General features: G+C 42.3%; 1 protein-coding gene across 1 annotated transcript in view; it reads left to right on the plus strand.

The window, feature by feature from the left end:
• LOC113425668 (heparan sulfate glucosamine 3-O-sulfotransferase 6-like) overlaps positions 1 to 24,745 on the plus strand; it is a 73,245-nt gene extending 48,500 nt beyond the window's left edge. The window contains exon 2 of the mRNA XM_026687893.2: positions 23,809 to 24,745. Coding sequence (XP_026543678.2) covers positions 23,816 to 24,427 — 612 coding nt within the window. The 5' untranslated portion in view covers positions 23,809 to 23,815 and the 3' untranslated portion in view covers positions 24,428 to 24,745. The remainder of the gene's footprint in view (positions 1 to 23,808) is intronic.
• Positions 24,746 to 25,355: the final 610 nt, after the last annotated feature.

The raw sequence follows: 25,355 nt of genomic DNA on the forward strand, positions 1-25,355 counted from the left end.
TCTGCAAATTTGATGAGTTCCTCTTCTATCATCAAAATAATTCATGAAGATGTTGAAGAGTCCTGGGCCTAAGACAGAACCTTGAGGTGTCCTACTGCATGCTTCCCACCATGTAGATGTAGTCCCATTAAGGATTGCTCGTTGAGGGAAGTTGATCAGCCAGTTGTGAATCTATTGGGTAATACTTTGTTTCCCTGAAAATATGACCTACCCTGAAAGTAAGTCCTAGATTGATTTTTATACGTGCATCCAATAGAAGCCCTACCCCCAAAATAAGCCCTAATTAAGACCCCACCACTCCAGAGTGGACAGGTAAAAATTAAGCTAGGGTGGGGATGGATGGGTGGAGCTGCCCTACTACTTACCTTTGGATAGTTCTAGCCAGGCCTCGCACATCCCGACACCTGCCTTGCCGGCCCATTTCTTCTGCAGCCAGCAAGGCTGGCAAGGCTTTCCTAAAGGCCTCTGTAGCACATAACAAAGCTCTGGATCGATCCAGAGCTCTCTTCTTGGCTGCAGAGGCCTTCAGGAAAGCCTTGTGTTGTGGTTAGCTGGCAGCAGGTGTGGACGGCTGAGGAGAGCGAGGACTCAGATGAGGGGCCAGGACCATTAGGGAGTGGAATGCTGCCTTCAGAGATTGTGGGGCCTGGCAGCAGCAATGAGGAGGTTCCCGAGGAGCCTGTGCCAAGTGCACATGCTCACAGGGCTGCTCGTAGGAAAGAGCAGCTGCAGCAGCACAGGCAACTCGGGAGTAAGGCTGCAAGGTAAAGTCCCCTCCTTCAAGAAGATAAAAGCCAGCTGTGAATCGGACGTTCTTTGCAGGAAGCAAAGACGTTTTGAAACTCAGCCTTGTGGACATTACAGTATCTTAAGTTGGTATTTGAAGACTCTTGTGTTGTGAAATATTTCTTATCTGTGATTCTTGGCAGCCTCGCACAGTTTTGGTGCTAGGCTTGTGCTTATCGTAGAATCATTAAAAGGTTTCTGTTCCCTTTTAATTGTTTTATTGGAAAAGGGTTTGGGTCAGAACACCTTGCTAGTCACAAAAGAAGGTGTTCCTGAAGGCCTCTGACAGTGAAAAGAAGGCTGGGGGTGGGGTGGCGATGCGTGCAACCAGCAGCCTTTTTTAACCAGGGATTCATAAGAATCATTAAAAGGTTTCTGTTCCCTTTGGTTCATGTTTGTTTTATTGGAAAAGGGTTTGGGTCAGAACACCTTGCTAGTCACAAAAGAAGGTGTTCCTGAAGGCCTCTGACAGTGAAAAGAAGGCCGGGGGTGGCGATGCGTGCAAGTGAGGTTAGTCAGTGGGTGACATCCCGAAAATAAGACCTGGTGCCTTTTTGGTGGCCAAAAAAATAAATAAGGTAGGGTCCTTGCAAAATTTCTGGGGAAACCGGCTGGTACAAGGCGGATTACCGTCTATCCTACATTAAGTTCTGGCTCCCTTTTTTGCTTCATTTTGTTTATTTTTTCTTTCTATTCCCCCTCTTAAAATAGTTGTTATCTAAGTGTTATCTTACCAAGAAGTATGCTGTTTACAGCTGATCATGCTTTTCTGCCCCTAAACAGCATGTTGTCAACTGAAAGTTATGAACAGAGTCCCTTCCTTGCAAGACTCCCTTCTCCAAGGAAAGAGTTTCTGCTTCTTGGCTTACGTGGATGATTAGTAATGCAAAGGCCATCCCAAAGCTTTCGGTATCCTCTCCACACATTTAATGATTTCCAGTCATAGAAAACACTCAAACCTGCTCCAGCCTTTTTAGAAGTTCCTTCACGTTTGCTCGCCCTTTTAAAAATATACAATTGTGTCTATTATTTTGCTCCCACTTCAGTTTAAGTCAACTGCTTTAATCCCGTTCTCCCGTGGCACAGTATGTAGCAGCCTGTCTGGCTTTGGCTCCATCGTTGTGGGATGTTTAAAGTAAACTGAGTTTTAAGCAAAATTGGAGAGAGGTCGCTTTGGCAGGGCATGTTGAAGTTTCAGATCTGCATCTTAAGAATTGAGCTATATGGATGATTCCTTCTAGTTTCTTGGCATTGATATGGAAGAGCTTTGCTGTTGCCATCTGTTGGGATATATTTTGGGACTTGGTCTCCCATCCAAGTATTAACCAAACCTGTCTCTTCATAGCTTCTTGAGATCATAGAGGTTTCAGGAAGAGGGATAGAATCAAGATCTAATAAAGGGATAGAAAATAATAGAGGGATAGAATCTAATAGAGGAATAGAAACAAGATCTAATAAAGGGATAGAAAATAATAGAGGAATAGAAACAAGATCTAATAGAGGGATAGAATCTAGTAGAGGGATAGAATCAAGATCTAGTGGAGGGATAAAATCTAGTAGAGGGATAGAATCCAGATCATGTAAAATTCTAGTACCATTTTACAAAGATCACACTTGGAATGCTGTATCCAGTTCTGGTCACCACAATTTTTTAAAACAAATGTTGAGACTCTGGAAAGAGTGCAGAGAAGAGCAACAAAAATGATTAGGGGGCTGGAGGCTAAAATGTACAAAAATTGGTTACAGGAATTGGGTATGTCTAGTTTAATGAAAAGAAGGACTGCAGGGACATAATAGCACTATTCCAATATTTGAGGGGCTCTTACAAAGATGAGTGGGTCAAGCTATTCTCCAAAGCATCAGAAGGCAGGACAAGAAACAATGATTGGAAACTAATCAAGGAGAGAAGCAACCTGGAACTAAGGAGAAATTTTCTGACCGTTAGAATTAACCAGTGGAACAGCTTTGCCTTCAGAAGTTGTAGGTGCTCCATCACTGGAAGTTTTTAAGAGATTGGATAACCATTTGTCTGAAATGGTATAGGGTTTCCTGCCTGAGCAGGAGGTTGGACTAGAAGACCTCCAAGGTCTCTTCCAACTCTTTTATACTATATTCTATATTGCTAGAGGCAAGTTTGAGATGGCAAAATCAAACCAACTCAATGGCACCTACCAGGTTTGTCGTGGTGATAGGAGGTCAGGGACACTGGGATGGTGGCTCCTTCCAGGCTTCAAAACCACAATCTTGATCATGCTGCAACACCCACAAACACATCCTCAGACAGTCCTATACCCATGGATTGGTTGCTAACACGTACATCTATCTACCAGGACAGATTCTTCCCATAGAATCAAGCATTATTTTGAAGGTCAAAAAAGAAAACCCCCATGAATCTCACTCAGTGTCGCTCAAGTCTTGATTGTCACCATCTCCAGGGCTTGGAGATAAAAAAGAAACCAGTGCATTGGCCAAAAAGTCTTAGCTCAATACAAAAATACTGGGGAATTTCAAAGCTTTCGGTTGAAATTCAAGATTTATGTGGTTTTCCCAGAATTCAGGAATTATTCCTTAACAGTTGCATACATACCAACCCAAACAAGTTGTGACTTCTCTGCACATTGTGACAAATCATTGTTCATTCGAACCACTTTTTTTAAACCATTGGTCTTGATTAACAACAAGATGAAATTGAGATCACAAAACCTCTTGATTTGACTCATGTACATATCATGGCTGATTAGCGAGGTTTCCTTTTGTCTACTGACTTAATTTTATCTGTCAGTTCCAAGTAACAGGAGAACTGAAGGCCTGTGTTTAAAACCAGTTTCTCTACTTGATGCCAGAGATATTCTTGGTATCTTTCTCCCCTGCAGAGTTGGTGCACACACACACACAAAAAAACCTATACCAGTATATTGTTTGACCGCATCAGAACAACTGAGAAAATTCCCTTTAACACAAACACAGCTAAAGGCGATTCAAATCAGAAGTAGGAAAATGCTAGATTTTTAAGACCAAGGTGGATTTAGACATGAGAAAGAATATCAGGATACTATTCATCTGCACTGAGGACTTGCAAAACAAAATACAGAATAACAGACTTGAAAGGGATCTTGGAGGTCTTCTAGTCCAACCTCTTGCCCTAGCAGGAGACCGTATATTATTTCAGACAAATGGCTCTTCTTAAAAACCTTCCATGATAGAGCACCCACAACTTCTGGAAACAAAGCTACTCCATGGATTAATTGTTCTCACTGTCAGGAAAGTTCTTTGTCCTTCTAAGTTAGGTCTCTCTTTAACAAGCTTCTACTTATTACTTGTCTTGCCCTCAGATGCTTTGAAGAATAAGTTGACCCTTTCTTCTCTCAAATATTGGAAGACTGCTATCACGTCACCCCCAGTCCTTCTCTTCGCTAGACCAGACATACCCAGTTTCTGCTTTTTACAGTTCCAGTATCTTTGTTTTAGAAAAGCTTGATGCTGGAACTCCTGGGAAACTGGTAATCAGGGTGGTGGTAGGACTGGAATAGAATCCTTTATTGGCCAAGTGTGATTGGACACACAAGGAATTTGTCTTCAGTGCATAAGCTCTCATTGTACATAAAAGCTATAAGTGATAAATCATAGTCATCAAAAAAATACATTCATCATAAATCACAAGATACAACTCTTAGTGATAGTCATAGGATACTAAATAAGCAACCAACATAAATTGTACTAAGAAACTAAATAAAACAACGTAAATCGTAAAGGTACAAGCAACAAAGTTATAGTCATAAGTAGAAAAGGAGATAGGTAATAGGAAGGATGAGAAGAAGAATAGTAATACAGTCTTAGTAAATAGTTTAGTTTGGGAATTAGTTGTTTAGCAGAGTGATGGCATGTGGGAAAAAACTGTCCTTGTATCTAGTTGTTCTGGTGTGCAATGCTCTATAGCATTGTTTTAAGGGTAGAAGTTGAATCAATTTATGTCCAGGATGTGATGTCTAAGGATATTTTCACAGCCCTCTTTTTGACTCGTGCAGTATGCAGGTCCTCAGTGGAAGGCAGATAGGTAGCAATTGTTTTTTCTGCAGTTCTAATTATCTGTTGAAGTCTGTGTCTGCCTTGTTTGGTTGTAAGTGTATCAAAACTGCAATTTTAATCATGCTTGCAAATGAATAAGTTCCATTGAATATTCCAAGGTCTATTGTTGAATGAACAGTCGTAAGAGTGTACTGCATAAAGAATTTGGGGTAGATTAATCAAACTACTAGGGTGTGACCCTAATATATGGTTTGTGTGCGCGCATTCATGCACACTTATAGATAGATAGGAAGATAGACAGAGTCTGTGCAGTACTTCAGTTTTAGAGGCCAAAGGGAGTTTTTAGAACACGAGGGGGCTATGCAGTTCTTTAAACCAAACTCATCTTTTCCTTGAGTGTGTAACAGCTATGTAGATGTGGTGTTCTTACCAAGGAAAGTTCATGGAATTGCCCAAGAATCAACCATGGCTTTAGTAAGTGGTTTTTCCTTTCAATAAACCAATGCTCAGCGTTCCAATGAAACTCCCCATTTCATTCAGCACTCATAAGCAAAGTTCATTCAAGTAAGAATTTATTGAAGAAGTCATATTGGCACATCTGGGAAAACCTGGATCTGAGAGTTCTGGGTTTTCCCTTCCCAATTGAAAAATCAAAAGCTCATCCCTTGCACCCACCAGCCCATCAAAGGGTCCAATCAACCATTGCTCCAACTGGAGACATTCCTCCAGGCACTCCTCTCCAGGTGCAGAGTAACTTGTCCTTGACTTTTGAGGAGAATGTTGTTGAGTTCAATCTTTGTTCTCTCTATGAAATCCCCTCTCCCAAATTCCAAGGCACTAAAATGTGGCAGCTTTGAAGCTTCTAAGTAAGATGTGGCTTCCAAGGCTGACAGCAATCCACTTTACTTATTTACTCCTTAGATTTTACTATGTTATCATTGCAACCGAGAGAGAAAAGAAGTTGAAGAAGAATGGTCCTTAGAGAAGTAGTCTATTTAGATTTCACTTTGAACTTAGATACGGAAGGATTTTGACAGATGTGAGCATCTGTACGGCCAGTCAAGGGATGCGGTGGCTCAGTGGCTAAGACGCTGAGCTTGTCGATCAGAAAGGTTGGCAGTTCAATGGTTCGAATCCCTAGCGCCGCATAACAGAATGAGCTCCCGTTCCTTGTCCCAGCTTCTGCCAACCTAGCAGTTCGAAAGCATGTAAAAAAATGCAAGTAGAAAAATAGGGATCCCTTTGATGGGAAGGTAACAACGTTCCGTGCACCTTCGGCATTTACTCATGCCGGCCACATGACCATGGAGACATCTTCGGACAGCTCTGGCTCTTTGGCTTTGTAACGGGGATGAGCACCGCCCCCTTGAGCTGGAAACGATTAGCACAGATGTGCGAGGGGAACCTTTACCTTTACCTTTACCTATGGCCAGTCTAGAGAAAAGAAAGACCAGGGGGTACATGATCACCGTCTTCCAGTATTTGTGGGGCTGCCACAAGAAAGAGGGGGTCAACTTAATATCCAAAGCTTCAGAAGGCAAGATAAGGGGGGTTGGACTAGAAGATCTCCATGGGTCCCTTCCAGCCCAGGATTCTACAAAATTCTATGTGGTTTGAAGAAGTAAAAGGCAAAAGATTTATACAATCTGAAGACACAGTTGTACTGAATGATGACTCTAAAGTAGATTTCTTTTTCATTTCTTGTTTTGTTTGTTTGTCTCTCTCCCAATTTTTCAAAGTTGTTTTAAAAAAGATTGTTTTGTTAACTGTTTGTATAAAATGTCTAGAGCCAGTTTGGTGTAGGTGGTCAAATTACTGGGCTAGAAGCAGGAAAACTGTGAGTTCTAATCCTGCCATAAGCACAAAGCCTGCTTGGGCCAGCCACTCTCTCGCAGTGGCAAACCACTTCTGAAAACCTGCCCAGAAAGCCTGAGGAGACTTGTCCAGGCAGTGGCCACGTGCCGACAATGACTTGAAGGCGCTAAATAAATAAAACTTTGGAACTCTTTTTCCAAAATGCCTCCACTCTCAAAATCATGCCTTAAACAGATCCTTCCACCAAATCCTTCTAGATCTTTAAAACAAATAACTTGAAGAAGAAAAGCTCACACCCTCCTCCCCCCCATCCTCTTTTCTCAGCCCACAGTCTTGGCTGCTGCCAAAATCTTCACCCCTTCCAGGTTATGACCTCCCTGGCGATCCCTGACTTGTGTTTTCTGCACTTTGAAGTGCTTAAAATGGATCCAGTTCAATTAACACAAAGGGAGCCCATCTCTCTCTCTCTCTCTCTCTCTCTCTCTCTCTCTCTCTCTCTCTCTCTCTCCTGTGACACATATGGTGCAGTTCTTGTTGTGGTTAGCTGGCAGCAGGTGTGGACAGCTGAGGAGAGCGAGGACTCAGATGAGGGGGCAGGACTGTTAGGGAGTGGACCGCTGCTTTCAGAGATTGTGGGGGCTGGCAGCAGCGATGAGGAGGTTCCCGAGGAGCCTGTGTCAAGTGCACATGCATGCAGGATTGCTCATAGGAAAGAGCAGTTACAACAGCACGGCCAACTCAAGAGTAAGGCTGCAAGGTAATGGGCCCTCCTTCAAAAAGATAAAAGGCAGCTGTGAAACAAACGTTCTTTGCAGAAGGCAAAGACGTTTTGAAATTCAGCCTCGTGGACATTACAGCTGGTCCCTGCAAACTCTTGTGTTGTAAACTATTTGTTATCTGTTGTTTTTTGTCAGCCTTGCAAAAACTTGGCAAGGCTCTTTCTTACCAGGGCTAATTCATTGGAAGCAGCCTTTTATCTGTGAAGAAACAGAATTCATAGATGAAACTGTAAAAGGTTGTGCTGCTGCCTTTGTCTTGTGTTTGCTTTCTTGGAACCAGGTTGGGTCAGAACAGTTCTTCACGGGGCATTAGAAACAGATACAGATTAACAGAGTTGGAAGGGACCTTGTAGGTCATCCAGTCCACACACAGACACACACACCGAGCATCAAATTGTGCTCAGATGGCCTTAAGGAGGATTCCTTCTGAAAATGTGACTGCTTGGCCTGTTTGCAGAAGAGATGCCCCACATTTATTTATACGATCTATTTTTCGTGTTAAATGAGGATGAGAAAGTTTATAACTTCACGTAATGCTTAACCTACAAAAGTTCATTTAATGAGTGTCAACTCATAAAACATTCCTGCGCCTGTTTTAGTAGTTGCCATAAAAAAGGGGGGGAAAGCGAAAGTACATTCCAACTCTTATCTTTAAAAGATTGTAACTAAACTACCAGAGCTTTTGCCCGTGAATATATTTAATTGGAGAACATGAAGGATGACATCCAGCCCCTGAACGTGCTCAATTGGAGAATCTGGTTTATGAGACACCCAGGGGGGAGGGAGGGGAGGAACAGGGTCACAGGGGACTGTAAATGACATATGCCAGAGTTGGCTTCATACAGGGCAGTGCCAATATGTCGCCTCTAATGAATCCTTTGAAGTTTTTTGAAGGTTGGCTCGAGAATCATGATTTAATTAGGGTGATTGCTGGAATCCTGACAGCGCGTTCAAAGCAGTGGTGAAATGCTACCTGTTTGGCCCAGTTCAACTGAACGGGTAGCAAAGAAGAAAAAAGTGTAGGATCGGCCCTGGTATGGTATATTGGAATAGCAATGTTCCAATATTTGGGGGCTACACAGAGAAGAGGGGGACATCCTATTTCCCAAAGCACCTGAAGGCAGGACAAGAACCAATGGATGGAAACTAATCAAGGAGAGAAGCAGCCTGGAATTAATGTCCTAACAGTGAGAACAATTAACCAGTGGAACAACAGCTTGCCTTCAGAAACTTGTGGGCACTTCATCACTGGGAGTTTTTAAGAAGTGACTGGACAGCCAGCTATCTGAAATGGTAGAAGGTCTCCTGATTGAGCAGGGGGTTGGACTAGCAGACCTCCAAGGTCCCTTCCAGCTCTATTCTGGATTGATTGACTGCTCACATTACTCACCCTCCGGTCACTCCCAAATGGACTATTTTTTTTTTTGCTGGACCTTGTATGAAATCTGGCCCCAATGAATTCACTGGGTGCCAACTAGCCTTTGGCTCTGCTAGCCCCTTGCTTTGTCTCTGCCTTCCAAAACAGCCTCAGTCTGTTCCCAAAAGATGATTGTTTAGCCTGTTATTGTTGTGGGTTGTTTTTTTTCTCTTTTACATGCAGGAAGGAAAAGCACGGTGGGTCCTTCCTTGTATCAAAGTCTAATTAGGGATTGAAGGCAGATTACCGGATTGGCAGAAGGGAGGGGAGGTCTCAAAATGAGGACTTTCTCAAGGCAGGAAAAGGGAGGGCGGCTTTCCTGCCAAAGGGGGAGGGGGTTATCATCACCTCATTTCGGTCTCCATTAACACCGTCTGGGTTCAGCCTCTTCAAGCCAATTAGCTGGTGGGCTGAACTGACCTGGAAACCTTCTGGCCTCATTTGCAAAAGGGGGCCTTGGAAGAATGATTCGGGGATTCATCGGCTGGCCTTACGGGCCTTTCCTGGGGGGCTGCTTTTCTGAAAAGGCTCAAGGAAAACACTGGGAGCTCCCAGGGCTGGTGGGTGGGAGAGAAAGGAAGCAATTAAGAGGGAGAACGGGTTTCCTATTGGTGAAGGAAGGATGGATTACGCCTTCTTGGGCTGGGGATTGTGCACCATTAATACACCATAAAACAGCGTCCTTGTAGACCCAGCGTTCTAGGGTATTCCTAGAATATCAAAGAGTTCTCCTTTTTTATTACTAATTGCCATTCATTGAATAGAATGAATGAGCTGGAAGGGACTTTGGAGGTCTTCTAGTCCAGCCCCCTACTCAAGCAGGAGAACCTATACTATTTCAGGTGACTGTCCAGTCTCTTCTTAAAAACCTCCAGTGATGGAGCGCCCGTGATTCTGGAGGCAACTTCTGTTCCACTGATTAGTTGTCCTCAGTTTTGGGAAGTTTCTCCTTAATTCCAGGTTGCTTCTCTCTTTGATTAGTTTCCATCTATGGCTTCTTGTCCTTCCCTCTGGGGCTTTGGAGAATAGATTGACCCCCCTCTTCTTTGTGGCAGCCCCTCAAATACTGGAATACTGTGATGACCCGAAGCGTAACACAAATGTAACAAAATCCAAAACGTAAATAAATGTCCTTTAGTGCCTCCAACTTGGCCCCACTGTTCAATAATTCTCAGTTGGAGATAAAACGTATTCAAAAATAATCTTCAAAAGAAAGCAATACAGTCCGAGCTTAATGAGCAGATAGAGGTGAAATAAAAAACTAAAACAAACTACAATGAAGGAATTTCCACAACGGACCAGGATAAGTAATTACCAACTTCACGGAGATAACAAGGCACAGTCTGTTGGAAGGACGCCAACCAAGATAACTTCAGCCCAAAATAAAACACGCTTTGCTTCTGGCAATGCTGTATTTTAACCGTCTCTCTTATATACTACTCTCCCCAGCTGCAACCAATGAGGAGTATCATGGCCGCTTCCTCTCTTGTAAGCCAAGTTGTTTCCTTCTCCACTCCTCCCTGCGTGTCCTAGAATGGAAAAGGGATGGGCCTGGTTCTTCCTCTGACTGCCCAGCCAGCCTCTGCCCTTCCCCAGCCTCCTCCACAACCTCTGGAGCCACACTTCCACTCCCTGTCGGCTGTTCCTCCTCTTCCTCAGAGTCTGACTCTAACAAGGGCATGACATACTGCTATCTTGTCACCGCTAATTCTTCTTTTCTTTCGACCGGCCAAACCCAAATCCTGCAGCCGTTCTTCTAAGCGTGACAGCTGTTAAGTGAATTTTGCCTCATTTTACGATCTCTCTTGCCACCGTTGTTAAATGAATCACGGCCGTTGATAAATTAGTAACCTGGTTGTTAAGTGAATCCCAGCATCCACATTGACTTTGTTTGTTAGAAGGTCGCAAAAGGGGATCATGTGACCTTGTTGGGACACAGCAACGGTCATAAGTATGAACCAGTTGCCAAGCGTCCAAATTCGGATCACGTGAACAGGATGCTGCTGCAACGGTCACAACGGTGGGGGGGGAAAACAGCCCAAAGTCATGATTTTCAGTGCCATTGTAAGTTTGAATGGTCACTAAGCAAACTGTTGTAAGTCAAGGACCACCATCCTCTCAGGAAGGTGGACATCAGCCGTCTTTCTCCAGCTGCTAAGGGACAGCTCCATCATTCTGGGCAATGTTGTTGTGTCCTGCCGGTTGGAGGTACCTGGGCCAGTCTTGGAGGCTGAGGAGGGCTCGGACGAGGAGGGCTCTGCATCAGAGGCAGAGATGGGGCCAGGGCAGGCTGGCAGTCATCAGCTGCCTTCGGAGTCAGACAGCAGTGAGGCGGGGGGAGCCTCTGGAACCGGTTCCCAGCCTGCACATGCCCAGAGCTGCCAAAAGGAAGGAACAATTAAGAACTCAGGGTCAACGTGGGAGTAAGGCCACAGGTGGGCAACGAATGGCCCCTCCCATAAGAATTAAAAGAGGAACCGAAATGAATATGTTAACGCTGAAACTGAAAGAAAGAGCAGACTTTGAATATTTTTTTAATTTCGAATAAATGGTATGATCGGGTAGCAAGCAGAAACAAGAAATAAGACAAGAAATCTAACCGTAAGGAGCCTTAAGAAAGTAAAATGTAAATATGTAAAATATACAAGAACGTAAGAATAATAATTATAGAAAAAGTCATTAATCAATATCAGATAAATGTAAATACACTGTGTTAAGATATATAAGATAAAAACCTGTATAGGTGTCAAAAAAAATACTGTTGAAACTATGATGTCTTATGTTGCAATAATGGAAACAATAAAAATATATATATTTTAAAAAAGGATTACAAGAGGAGCAAAAGGGGAGGAGGCTTTTGCAGGAAACAATTCGTTCATTTGTTCATTCGTCGTTCGTTCCAGCCTCGTGAAGGTTTGTCTCTGTAACCCAAACCTTCCCTGTCAGCACTGAGTGTGTAAATATTTACTGGGCAGCTTTCCAAGATAGATAAGGTCTGAGCTAATGATTATACCTTTGCAAGACTGTTTGCCAGGCCGTTGGCTGAACGTGAATGCAATAAATTCACATTCATTTAATAAAAGAGATTTTGCCGGGACTCAAGAGTTTGCTTAGTGCTTTTTGGGGAAGCCGAGGACAGAACCAATGCAGTACAATCCGGAGAAGGCCCATATTAGCTCCATCAGACCATTCCAGAAAGTGATTTTTCCCTGGGTCCACAATGGCCGTCTTGTTTCTGCAGCTCCCTTTGTATCTTGCAATTGATATGCTGATGTGGGAAGTTCTCTCTTTCCAGAGGGAGGGAGGATCAGGATAAAATGGTTCACATCTCCCCAGCCTTTGCCTGTTGTCCTTTCGAATGGACCCCCCCCCTCCCCAGCCTAGTTTACATTTTTGGTACAGAAAAAAGGGGGGGTTCTGTCCCCATTAATCTTGAGTTTTGCCTTTGAAAAAATGTGCTCCTTCTAGACTTCATGGAGAACGGAACCCCTTTGTCTGTGGGGACAAAACTGTGTGAAAATGATGGAAGGAGGGGTGTCACTGAGGCCATGAAACTGAGACAAAAGTTTATTTCTGTAGGGTTTTGGTGGAGGCTTCTGTTTTCTTGGTAGAGTAGAGTAGAGTAGAGTAGAGTAGAGTAGAGTAGAATATAGAATAAGGAATAGAATAGTATAGAGAATAGAATAGAATGAATAGAATTATAGAATAAGGAATAGAATAGGGAATAGAATAGAATAGAATAGAATAGAATGGAATGGAATGGAATGGAATGGAATGGAATGGAATGGAATAGAATAGAATAGAATAGAATAGAATAGAATAGAATAGAATAGAATAGAATAGAATAGAATATGGAATAGGATAGGACAGGATAGGACAGGATAGAATTAGAATAGAGTAGAGTGAGTTGAGTATAGTAGGAATAGGAATAGAATAGAATAGAATAGAATAGAATAGAATAGAATAGAATAGAAATAGCATAGCATAGCATAGGAATAGAATAGAGTAAGACTAGGACTAGGACTAGGAATGGAATGGAATGGAATGGAATAGAATAACAGAGTTGGAAGGGACCTTGGAGGTCTTCTAGTCCAACCCCTTGCTTATGCAGGAAACCTTATATCATTTCAGTCAAATGGTTATCCAATCTTATCCTAAAAATTTCCAGTGTTTGAGCATTCACAACTTCTGGAGGCATGTTGTTCCACTGATCAATTGTTCTGTCAGGAAATTGATCTTATACTGTAAGAGCTTTAAAAGGCAACACTTAATAATCAGGAAATATGTTTTTCTGAGGATTTATTTTATTTTTGCTGTTGTTCCTTCAAAGCAGAAAAAAAACACAACCCAAATGCAGGTAGTCCTTGATTTACAACAGTTCATTTAGTGACCATTTGAAGTTACAACAGCAAAAGTGACTTATAACCATTTTTCACACCATTTACGACCATGGTATCATCCTTGTGGTCACGTGATCAAAATTCAGATGCTTGGCAACTGGTTTCATATTTATGACGGTCACAGTATCCCGGAGGTCATGTGATCCCCTTTTGTGACACTATAAAAAAGATGTTGAGACTCTAGAAAGAATGCAGAGAAGAGCAACCAGGATGATTGGGGGATGGGAGCTTAAAACATACAACGAATAGTTGCAGGAACTGGGCTTGGTTAGTCTAGGGAAGAGAAGGACCAGGGGAGACCTGATAGCGGTCTTCCAATATTTGAGGAGCTGCCCCAGAAAGGAGGAGGGGGTCAAGCTATTTTCCAAAGCACCTGAAGGCCAGACAAGGAACAATGGATGGAAACTGAACAAGGAGAGATTCAACCTGGAAATAAGAAGAAACTTTCTTTTTTTTTCTTTGTAAATTTTATTGGTTTTTAAAAACAAACATAAACAAACAAAACATAAAAACATCAAACTTTCTTCCATAAGTATACAAGCAGTGTGCTGGTTGGTTTACAATTTTTTTGTGTGCATCCATTTCGTAGTCTTCAGTTACAGTTACATTGCATAATAACTCATATTATCAATCAAAAATTGAATACCCTAGTATCATTATTAATCAATCATTTGACCATAATTTTATTCATTCGTATTTTACGAGATAACCATAATTTACTTAGTTTATTTTGTAACAATTCATATAATCCTCCCAAATCTATCCTAAAAACATTTGGTAGATATAATAAAAAAAGAAATACATCTTTATATATAAATAAGGAGAAACTTTCTGACCGTGAAAACCAGAAACCCATGGAACAGAAGTTGCCTTTGGACGTTGTGGGAGCTTCATCACTGGAGGCTTTCAGGAAGGGATTGGATTGCCATTTGTCAGAGATGGTATAGGGTCTCCTGCTTGGGCGGGGGGGTTGGACTAGATGACCTACAAGCTCCCTTCCAACTCTGTTAATCTGTAATCTGTATCTGATAAGCAAAGTCAATGGGGATGCCGGATTCACTTAACAACTAAGCAGATCCCACGATTCACTTGACAAATGTGGCAAGGCACAACTTACTTAAATCAATGTTCTCACTTAACAACAGAAATGTTGGGCTCAATTGTGGTCCTAAGCTGAGTACTACCTCTACCTATCTTTTCTAGTGATTCAGTGCAGGTGGACACAGCCAAATAACGATGGGTGAGTCTGTCTTCGTCCATCTCTTTGTACGCTGCTTGTTCTGACCCTCCGTTCTCAGTTAACTTTAAGCCTTTAAAAAGAGAAGAATAGAATTTGTACAGACTCTGCCCTGAAAATCTTGCTAATTGGTTCTTCCTGTGGTTTCCTAAAGTGGAATTGGAAATGAATGCAGATGCTCCAGCCACATGAAACCCTGGGAAGAAGGCCTGAGGAAGGGTCTTTTAAAACAAAACAAAATCCTTCTGTAAAAATTAGTAACATGCCATGGGGAATATATGGTAGTCCTCAATGTAGGATCATTCTCTAGTAGTACGCCTGTAATATGTTAATTTCATCATAACGCTACTTATATATATAAATAAATATAACTGATTTTAAGTCAGTAATCTAATACAGGTAACTAGCCCAAAATTTCTTTTTTCTTCTTTTCTTTTAAGTTTTTATTTTAAATTTACAACAAATCCATCTTTCATTTAAACAGTGTGTTGATTGGGTACATATATCTTGTCCTAACAATTATAATTAACATACTTTTCTTGCTAAAATATCAGTAATCACATTTTCTTTATAAGCCATTGTCGCTTACATATTTTATCTTCGTGACAATCTGTTCTGACCCAAACCTTGTTCCAAGGAAACAAACACGAAACAGAGGTAACAGCAAAACCTTTTTAATGATTTAATGATTCTTTATAAATTCCCTTCCTTCCCAGTTAAAAAGCTGTTTCAAACTAATTGTCTCTGATAAGAATGTGCCTTGCTAAGGTGGTGCAAGGCTGCCAAGAACACTACATAAAGTTGCCAAGAAATAGTTCAAACACAAAGAGTCTCCAAACACCAATCAGGATACTCCGAACGTCCACAAGGCTTGAGTGCACAAACTTCTTTGCTTCCTGCAAAGAACTCCGGTTTCTCGGCTGGCTTTTATCTCTTAAGGGAGGGGCCATTGCCTTGCAGCCTTACTCCTGAGTCACCCGTGCTGCTGCAGCTGCTCTTTCCTTCGAGCAGCCCTGCGCGCACATGCACTGGGCCCGGCTCCTCGGGGGCCTCTTCATCACTGCTGCCAGCCTCCACAATCTCCGAAGGCAGCACTCCACTCCCTGATCATCCTGGCCCCAACCCTGCATCACACACAGGCTCCTCATCTGAGTCCTCGCTCTCCGAGACCTCAGCCATTCACACCTGCTGCCGGCGAACCACAGCACAATCTCAATGTGTCTATACATTCATCTATTCAATTTTAAGTTGTTTTATTTTCCAACCACTGATAGAATGAATCCCATGCCATATAATATTCAGTTTCTTCTTTTTCTTTAATTGCCAATGTTAATCTATTCATCCCTGAACATTCTAATATTTTCTCAATCACCTTTCCCTCTACCGGGATTTGTTTGCTTTTCCAATTCTGAGCAAATACAAATCTGAAATTTCTGTTGGTAAGCGAGATGGTTGTTAAGTGAGTGTTGTTCCTTTTTAGGACCTTCCTTGCCACAGTGGTTAAGAGAATCGTTGCAGTCGCTCAGTTAGTAACACGGACGTTAAGCTGAATCTGGCTTCCCCATTGGCTTCGCTTGTCTGAAGGCCGCAAAAGGGGATTTGATTGCTGATTGTACCCTATGACTATCATTAAGTGTTGTACCTGATGATTCTTGACTCTTGACGAATGTATCTTTTCTTTTAAGTACACTGAGAGTATTTACACCAAGACAAATTCCTTGTGTGTCCAATCACTCTTGGCCAATAAAGAATTCTGTTCTATTCTATTTCTATTCTATTCTATTCTATTCTATTCTATTCTATTCTATTCTATTCTATTCTATTCTATTCTATTCTATTCTATTCTACTCTACTCTACTCTACTCTACTCTACTCTACTCTACTCTACTCTACTCTAACTCTACTCTATTCTCTATCCCGTTCCATCCCATTCTATTTAAATTCTATTCCTATGTCCTTCTATTCTATTCCATTGTACCCTATTCTATTATTAAGTGTTGTACCTTATAATTCTGGACTTTTGATGAAGGTATCTTCTTTTATGTACACTGTGTTAACTCATAAAACATTCCTATGCCTGTTTTAGTAGTTGCCATTAAAAAAAGGTGGGGGGAGAGAAGGAAATCTGGAAGAGCAGTTTGAAAGCAAAAGTACATTCCAACTCTTATCTTTAAAAGAATGTAACTAAAATACCAGAGCTTTTGCCTGCAAATATATTTAATTGGAGACTGTGAATGACACCCAGCCCTGAATGTGCTCAATTGGAGAATCTGGTTGATGAGATACCCAGGAGGGAGGGGGGAAACAGGGTCACAGGGGACTGTAAATTATGTATACCAGAGTTGGCTTTGTACAGGGCAGTGCCAGTACGCCACCTCTAATAAATCCTTTGAAGTTTTTTGAAGTTTGGCTCAAAAATCATGATTTAATTAGAGGGATTGCTGGAATCCTGACACACTGAGAGCATCTGCACCAAGACAAATTCCTTGTGTGTCCAATCACACTTGGCCAATAAAGAATTTTATTCTATTCTATTCTATCACATGACCCCCGGATACTGCAATATGAACCAGTGGCCAAGGATCTGGATTTTGATCATCTGACCAACCCTGGGGATGCTGCAATGGTCATAAGTGTGAAAAACTGTACTACATCACTTGTTTCAGTGCCATGGTAACTTCAAACGGTCACTAAATGAACTATTGTAATTTGAGTACTACTTATAAGAGTGAACTTTAATCTGAAGTATTTAGGGGACCACCATTTCCCCCAGAGGTGCGAGTAGAGTTCTTTTTTCAAGAGGCCCTTGACATGACAGGAAACATTCCCAGAGGTATTTCTGTCACTCCTTCCTTTGTTTCCTCTCATTTGGTTAATTAATTAACTCTGTTGTTTATTGACCTCAGGTTCATTTAACCAGGCTTGCAATATTTAAAAATATTCATCGCATTAATCCATTAGATGGTGCCGAAGAACCTAAGACAACAGCTCCATCACAATTAATTCAGATCTGGCTCTGCAAACCAGAGGCCGTTGTTTTGGACACTAGGGGAAAAAAAGGTTATTTCTCATTTTTGCCAGTCTAATTCTTTGTGCTTTCAGCTGCCGAATCTTTTACCCGTGACGATTGACTGTGGCTCATCCAGCCATCTCTCTCTTAGATACTGACACTTTTTTATTTTTTTTTGCCTGCTGTGTCTAGCTCGGGATGTTCATTGATCCGTTGATTATTGGCTGATTCAATTCCAACAGATGCTCACTGGGTGGCTAATATGTGGAGGGAAAGGAAAGCAAGCCTGCAAAACAAAACAAAACAAAGCCGCAGGTACCCCCTTCGCTTTCCCAAAGACTGTGGAAAGCTACGGCCCAGAGAGTTCAGCAACCATTCTCAGGTATCATGGAAAATTGAAGGCAGCCAAAGAAAGAGTCCTGGGAAGAAATGAATGGGATGAAAATACAATCAGGGTATTGTTATTTTCATGGTGTCCGTATTAAAACTTTAGTAGGAGCGCTGAGCCATCCCAGTCAAATGCTTCTCCGATCTATTTTTGAAAACCTCCAGTGGTGAGGCCTCCACAATTTCTGAAAGCCAACTGTTCCACCGATGAATTGTTCTCACATTCCGGAATTTTTTTCTAGGTTGCTTCTCTCTTTGATTAGTTTCCACCGGTTTCTGTATCCTGTACGGATGCAGACAGATAAACTCCACAAAACATCCACAACAAAGTACTTTTATTGGTTCATCAGGTATCCTCATAACTCACATTTGTGATGAAGTTCTTCTTTCATGACCAATCCTTTGCATATCTGCCTTGTAGGTAAAAAGATGGTTTATCTCCTATCCTTTTTCTCCCGTCTTGTAACGATAGAAGTAGAATAGTTACCACGAGTCCATGAGTTCAGCCAAGAGTGAGAGAAACTGCCCCAACCCATCGAGGGTCAATTTAGTGACCAATTAGGATTACAGATGTGGTCACGTGACATGGACTACATTTCCCAGGAAGCCTTAACTAAATTTACCATGATGCATTCCCTTAAGGGGACAGCTCACAATTGCTACCTACCTATCCAATTCCCATACACTGGCTGGACAGCACACCACCCACTGTTTCTTGTTCTGCCTTTAGGATAAAGGGTTGACCCTCTCTTGTTTGTAGTAGCCCCTCAAGTACAGGAAAACTGCTAGCATATCACCCTTAGTCCTTCTCTTCTCATACCTTGTTCCTGCAATGGTTCGTCATACGGTTTAGCCCAGGGATGGGATTCAAATTGTTTAACAACTGATTCTGTGGGTGTGGCTAGGTGGACCATTTGACTGAGTGGATGTGTCATTGTGGTGAAATGATTAGAATGCAGTACTGTGGCTACTTCTGCTTATTGCCACCTGCCGGCAGTTCGGCAGTTCGATTCTCACCAGGCTCAAGGTTGACTCAGCCTTCCCTCCTTCCGAGGTGGGTAAAATGAGGACCCAGATGGTTGGGGAGGCAAGAGGCTGATTCTGTAAACCGCTCAGAGGGCTGTTTAAAAGCACTGTGAAGCGGTATATAAGTCTAAGCGCTCTTGGCGATGGCTGTCATCTTGGTTGCTCTTCTCTGCATTTTTCCCCCCAAAAATTTTAGCAATCAAAAGGAACCAAAAAATTCAAAAAAATTTAGCAAGGGGTTCTCTGCCCAGTTGCTGGGTGGGTGTGGCCATGGTGGGCATGGCCTAGTCAGCCTCCTGCATCCACAGTGGGGGTGGGGCATTTTTGCCCTCCCCGGGCTCCGGAGGCTTTCCTCGAGCCTCTGGAAGGACGAAAACAGCCTTCCCAGGCTCCGGAGGCTCTCTGGAAGCAGGAAACAGGCCCATTTCCAGCCTTCCCAAACTTCCGGGAGGCCCATTTTTCACCCTCCCCGAGCCTCCGTGCACACCCTGCATTTACCTGCATCCAAAACAGGCCACATGGGGATTTCCGGGAGGGGTGGGGCCGGCCAGGAGTGGGATTTGGGGGTTCTCCAAGCTGCAGAGAATCTTAGTGAGGGGCTCTCCCGAACCCCTGTGAGCCCCCAGCAGCTCACTCCTGTTGAGAATCTCCATAGACAGAGAGGAGAATTCCATGTCTGATCTTTTTCTCCTGGCTTTAAGTGTTGTGGTTAGCCAGCAGCAGGTGCGGACGGCTGAGGAGAGCGAGGACTCAGATGATGGGCCAGGACCATTAGGGAGTGGACTGCTGCCTTCAGAGATTGTGGGGGCTGGCAGCAGCAATGAGGAGGTTCCCGAGGAGCCTGTGCCAAGTGCACGTGCATGCAGGATTGCTCACAGGAAAGAGCAGCTGCAGCAGCATGGGCGACTCGAGAGTAAGGCTGCAAGGTAACGGCCCCTCCTTCAAGAAGATAAAAGGCAGCTGTGAATCGGACGTTCTTTGCAGGAAGCAAAGACGTTTTGAAACTCAGCCTCGTGGACATTACAGTATCTTAAGTTGGTATTTGAAGACTCTGATGTTGTGAAATATTTCTTATCTGTTATTCTTGGCAGTCTCGCACAGTTTTGGCGAAGCTTGTACTTATCAAAGTTAATTAGTTTGCAGCAGCCTTTTAACCGGGGATTCGTAAGAATCTTTAAAAGGTTTCTGTTCCCTTTGGTTTGTGTTGTTTTATTGGAAAAGGGTTTGGGTCAGAACATTTAGGGAGAAAGAGAAAGAGCAAGTGGTTACCAGAACAAAAAGTGACCACATGACCTTGGGACACAGCAACAACGGTCATAAGTATGAATTTGAATTTTGTTCACCTCATCATGGGGATGCTGCAAGGGTTGTAAGTAAGGAAAATAGTCATAAGTCACTTTTCTCAGTTGTAACTTTGAACAGTTACTAAATGAACTGTTGTAAGTTGAGGACTACCTGTATTTAAAAGGAGGCGAAGCTTTAATCACATTTGCATTATAAATTTGCATTATAAATGCAAATGTCAAAAAGGTTATTTATGGCAGCGTTTCTGCAGCCCTGATCCCTGCCTCATTTTCTTTTGTCCTTGTTCCGTCCCCTCTCTAGACTTCTGTCCTAAACCTCTCTTTAAAGTAGGGATGCAGTTAAAAGATGTCATAAAAAGTGTAAATATAAACAGTTATAAGAATGTTTTCTGGGAATTCTGGAAAATGTCCTTTCAAAAACCAGGAAAGAGAACATTGCTTTAGGAAAATCCTTTTAAAAAGTTACTACAGGACTACAGCATAAGAGGCAAGTTGACAAACAGCTCTGGTTTTAATTTTATCTTTGATGGTTTTTTTTTATCCCTGTTGGGGGGAGGAATGTGGATTGAGAATGAGCATGAAGCAATTTAGATCTTTTTAAAAAGAAAGATGGGAGAGGAGAGCTAACCTCTTTAAAACCAAGAGCATTTTTCTTACATATTTCAAGTGCATATAAAGCTTGTCTTATCTAACTCCATAAAGTCATCCTAATTTCTGACCTCTAATTTCCATTAGCCTAATTGGCACAAAACTACTTGCGATATCTTTTTTATAAAACATGCACATGCACAGAGAGAGGGAGGGAGGGGGAGGGGAGAGAAAGAGAGGGAGGGAGGAAGAGAGAAGGGAGGGAGGGAGAGGGAGAGAGAAAGAGAGGAGAGAGAGAGGGAAAGAGGGAGGGAAAGAGAGAGAGGGAGGAGGGAGAGGAGGGGGAGAGAAAGAAAGGAGGAAGGGAGGGAGAGAAAGAGGGAAGGGGAGAGAGAGAAAGAGAGGGAGAGCAGGATGGAGAGATAAAGAGAGAGAAAGGGAGGGAGGGAGGGAAGAGGGAGAGGGAAATGAAGGGTAAGGGAGGGAGGGAGAAAGAGAGGGAGGCACAAAGAGAGAAAGAGAAAGGGAGGGTGGGAGAGGGAGGAGGGAGAGAGATAGAGAAAGGAAAGGAAGGAGAGAGAGAGAGAGAGAACTGTATTTGTCCATAAAAACTTGCTGAAAGAGTTCACAGCTGTCTTGCCCACTTGGAAATGCCCTGTGACCAATGAAAATATGTGCACAAATGTTTGACATGTGAACCCTGTGGGCACAGCATGATGGGAAGAAGGGAGAGACAAAAGTGAAACCTAATTTTTTTTCCCAATAATTTAAGCATGTATGGAGAATGGGATCATCAACAGATATTAGCTGAAGGGGATGCAGCTTAAAAAATATCCGTTCAAGATAATTCTGACTTTAGTCATACCAGAAAATGAGCTGCCTACTCTGCTTGTTATTTCTGCCTTTCTGAGCAACTGTTCTGCTGCAACAACTGCTGGCTGATGTGTTGTGAAGTCATGGCTTGTTTGTGGCGTTTAGTTCCTTCTGTGGGATGGGGTTGCAGTAGAAGCAGGACACTGCCTTGACTTGGATAATTGAACTCAATTGAATAATTGTAAAGAAGAAGAATTATTCAATTGAATAATAATTGAATAATATTCAATCGAATTCAATTATTCAGTTGAAGACCACTATCTTGAATTGAATAAGGCAAGACAAAAAAACAACGGATGGAAACTAATCAAGGAGAGGAGCAACCTAGAGTTTAAACCAGAATTGTTCTTGTTGAGAATAATGAAAGGGAAATATAGGAAAAAGATTAAATATATCATGAGCTTTTTAATCTTCTAAGATTAATTTCCATCCATTGCTTCTTGTCCTGCTTCAGGTGCTTTGGAAAATACGTTGTCCCTCTCTTCTTTGTGGCAGCCCCTGAGATATCGGACGACTGCTATCATATCACTCTTAGTACAGAAAAGTACAGATACTTTTAAAGGAAGAAATCTTTTAATAATTACTTGGCTGAAGTATTTAAAATACAAACCAAATGTTAATAAAGCTATGTTTAGTTAAAAGATTCTTCAAGGTTCTTTGCTGCTGGGATAAATTTTCTGTTTCTACATATTTAAATACATTTCTACATCCACTTTCTACATTTTTAAATAACATTGATCCCAATAAAGATGGATTTCCATATCCAGTATTTGGCCATAATAAACCTTAACAATAAATTAGTTAGGGGTTATTGTTTTTTTGCACCATTGTTTTATGTCCTTAGAAAAACAGACAGTAAAATCAAACTAGCAGCAATTATTAAAGTTGGTTGTATTTCCAGTTGTTATTTTTAAAGCTTTCACTAAATGCATATTTTGGTCAAAATTAAGTAAATTGTCTATCCCATCAGAGATGGTACCATTCTGACGGCAAGTTAGAATGGGAGGGACCCTGCCTAGGTAGTATCAATTAGCATCATTTAAGCAAGGCTTCGATGAGATTTCTCAAAATGAAAATAAATGAAAAGTTTCAAATTCCAAATTCTTTTAAGAAAACTACAACTGGAACAATACCACTTGATATGGAATAGATTCTATGAGTGGTTAGAGGCGAGGGGTAGAAGTTAGAGGAAGAAAAATGATGAATGCTTTTATTTAAAAACAGAGGTGGTGTATAACTATAATCGCTATAAGCACTCAAAATATGAATGAGTTAAACATAAAGAAAAAATGACTTTATGTGTTATTGTATCATTAGTACTATTATTAATAGTAAATATATTTTATAGCATTAGCTATGGTTTTTGTTTCTTGTAAACAGTATACTTGGCAATGGTGGGATTCAAAAATTTTGACTAACGGTTCTGTGGGTGTGGCTTGGTAGGCGTGGAGAGGCTTGGTGGGCGTGGCTTGGTAGGCATGCCAGGGGAAGGATACTGTAAAATCCCCGTTCCCTCCCCAGCCCACTAACCTGCTTTCCAGCTCCATTCTCCTGTGCAGGGCAACCAAAGGAGACCCAGCCGATCAGCTGGGACTCGATGGGAGGCAGAGAAGAGATGGGGTTGGTGGGGCCAATCAGAGGTGGGATTGGCCGGTTCTCTGAACTACTCAAAATTTCCATTACTGGTTCTCCAGAACCTGTCAGAACTGGCTGAATACCACTTCTGATTAGTACTATTATTAGTAAATGGGAAAATATATTTTATAGTATTAGCTATGGTTTTTCTTTCTTGTAAACAGTATACTTAGACAAAATGCTGTATTCAAAAATGTTTATGAAAGGATAGAAAGAGAGGGGGAGAGAGAGAGAGAGAGAGAGAAAGAAAGAAAGAAAGAAAGAAAGAAAGAAAGAAAGAAAGAAAGAAAGAAAGAAAGAAAGAAAGAAAGAAAGAAAGAAAGAAAGAAAGAAAGAAAGAAAGAAAGTTAGTTTGCCCTAAAAACCTTGCTTAAATGGGAAGGATTTATTTGGAGCTCCCAGTTCCAAAGGTGTGCTTAGTTTTCTTATAAAATTCAATGCTCCTGCAGTTATCATGTTCTGAAACACGATAAACCAATGGAACATGTTTGTTTGAAGGAAACTGTCTGGTTTTCATCCCTACAGAAACCTGATGCCAAGGACCCTGGAGGGACAAATCACCATGGAGAAAACGCCAAGTTATTTTGTGACCAAGGAAGCCCCTCAGCGCATTTACAATATGTCCAGAGACACCAAGTTGATCGTGGTGGTTCGCAACCCCGTGACCAGGGCCATTTCGGACTACACTCAGACCCTTTCCAAGAATCCCACCATCCCCAGCTTCCAAAACCTGGCCTTCAAGAACCTGAGCATGGGTCTTATTGATATCACCTGGAGCGCGGTGAGGATTGGTCTTTACGTGAAACATCTGGACCACTGGTTGCGTTACTTCCCTCTCTCCAAATTTCTCTTCGTCAGCGGAGAGAGGTTGGTGAGCGACCCAGCTGGGGAAATGGGCCGCGTTCAGGACTTCCTGGGCCTCAAACGCGTGGTGACGGACAAGCACTTCTACTTCAATGAAACCAAGGGTTTCCCTTGCTTGAAGAAACCGGAAGGGAGCAGCAGGCCCCGGTGTTTGGGGAAGTCCAAAGGACGGCCACACCCCAAAATTGACCTGCAGATTGTCCAACGCCTGCAGGAATTTTACAGGCCCTTCAACTTGAAGTTCTATCAAATGACAGGGCAGGATTTTGGGTGGGATTGAACCAAGGAGGCAAGAGGGAGTGCCGTGGGAGCAAACAGAAGGCCTTCTCTAAGCTCCCGTGAAGTACTTAACTTCTCCCAAAAGCCTGTTGGGCAAAGGTGGCATCTGAAATGCAACATCCGAGGAACATTTTCTGAGTCTGACCCTTACTAATTTATATAATTTCCTTCCAATAAGAGAGAATTGTTATGCTTACGGTGTAGTGGAGAGAAAGACATTAAGCCTCGCCCAGCTGACATCCGCAAGACGAGAGCGAAGGACAGGAAACATAGATCGGTTGAAATATCCCTGCTAAATAAATCTGGCCAAAATGGATAAGATTTCTGAATTCGTGTTGGGTGAGAGAAAATAAGTCAAAGAGGGTGTCAACTAAAAAAATACTCCTTTGGTCCTTTTAGTTGCCAGCGGAAAGGGAGTGGGGGAAAGCAGTGCATTCCTTAAATGCTTCAGATAATCGCCTTGGCAGCCCAAAACTGTCCGCGTGCAAGAATATTACTGGAGAGCATGATTGATGACTCTTGGCTATGGATGTGTCCCATTGGAGAATATACCTCCAGGGGGTGGGGGGAAAACCAGAGTCTAGGGGGAAATGAATGATGTATTTTAGTGTTGGCTGCACCCAGCTAACGCCAACATAGCCACTCCTAATGAATTCCTTATTTTTTACCCTGAGAGATGCAGCTAGAAACTTATGATTTGAATGGGGGTGGATTTGTTGGAGCCATGACAGTGGGTTTGCCTGGGTCAGAAATGTCCTTGGTGTCATCCAGTCAGTTTTGCTCTTGCATATGGGATTGATTGTACAGGTAGTCCTCGACTTACAACCATAATTGAGCCCACTGGTGGGCTTGCAACCGGTTTAACAACCGGTTCTGTGAGCGTGCGCTTCGTGAGCGCATGCAGCATTCAATAAACAGCCATTTGAACC

This window comes from Notechis scutatus, chromosome 12 (genome assembly GCF_049901735.1).
Source record: "Notechis scutatus isolate UNSWTSFEM ecotype Mainland chromosome 12, rNotScu1.2, whole genome shotgun sequence".
NCBI classification, from domain to species: Eukaryota; Metazoa; Chordata; class Lepidosauria; order Squamata; family Elapidae; genus Notechis; species Notechis scutatus.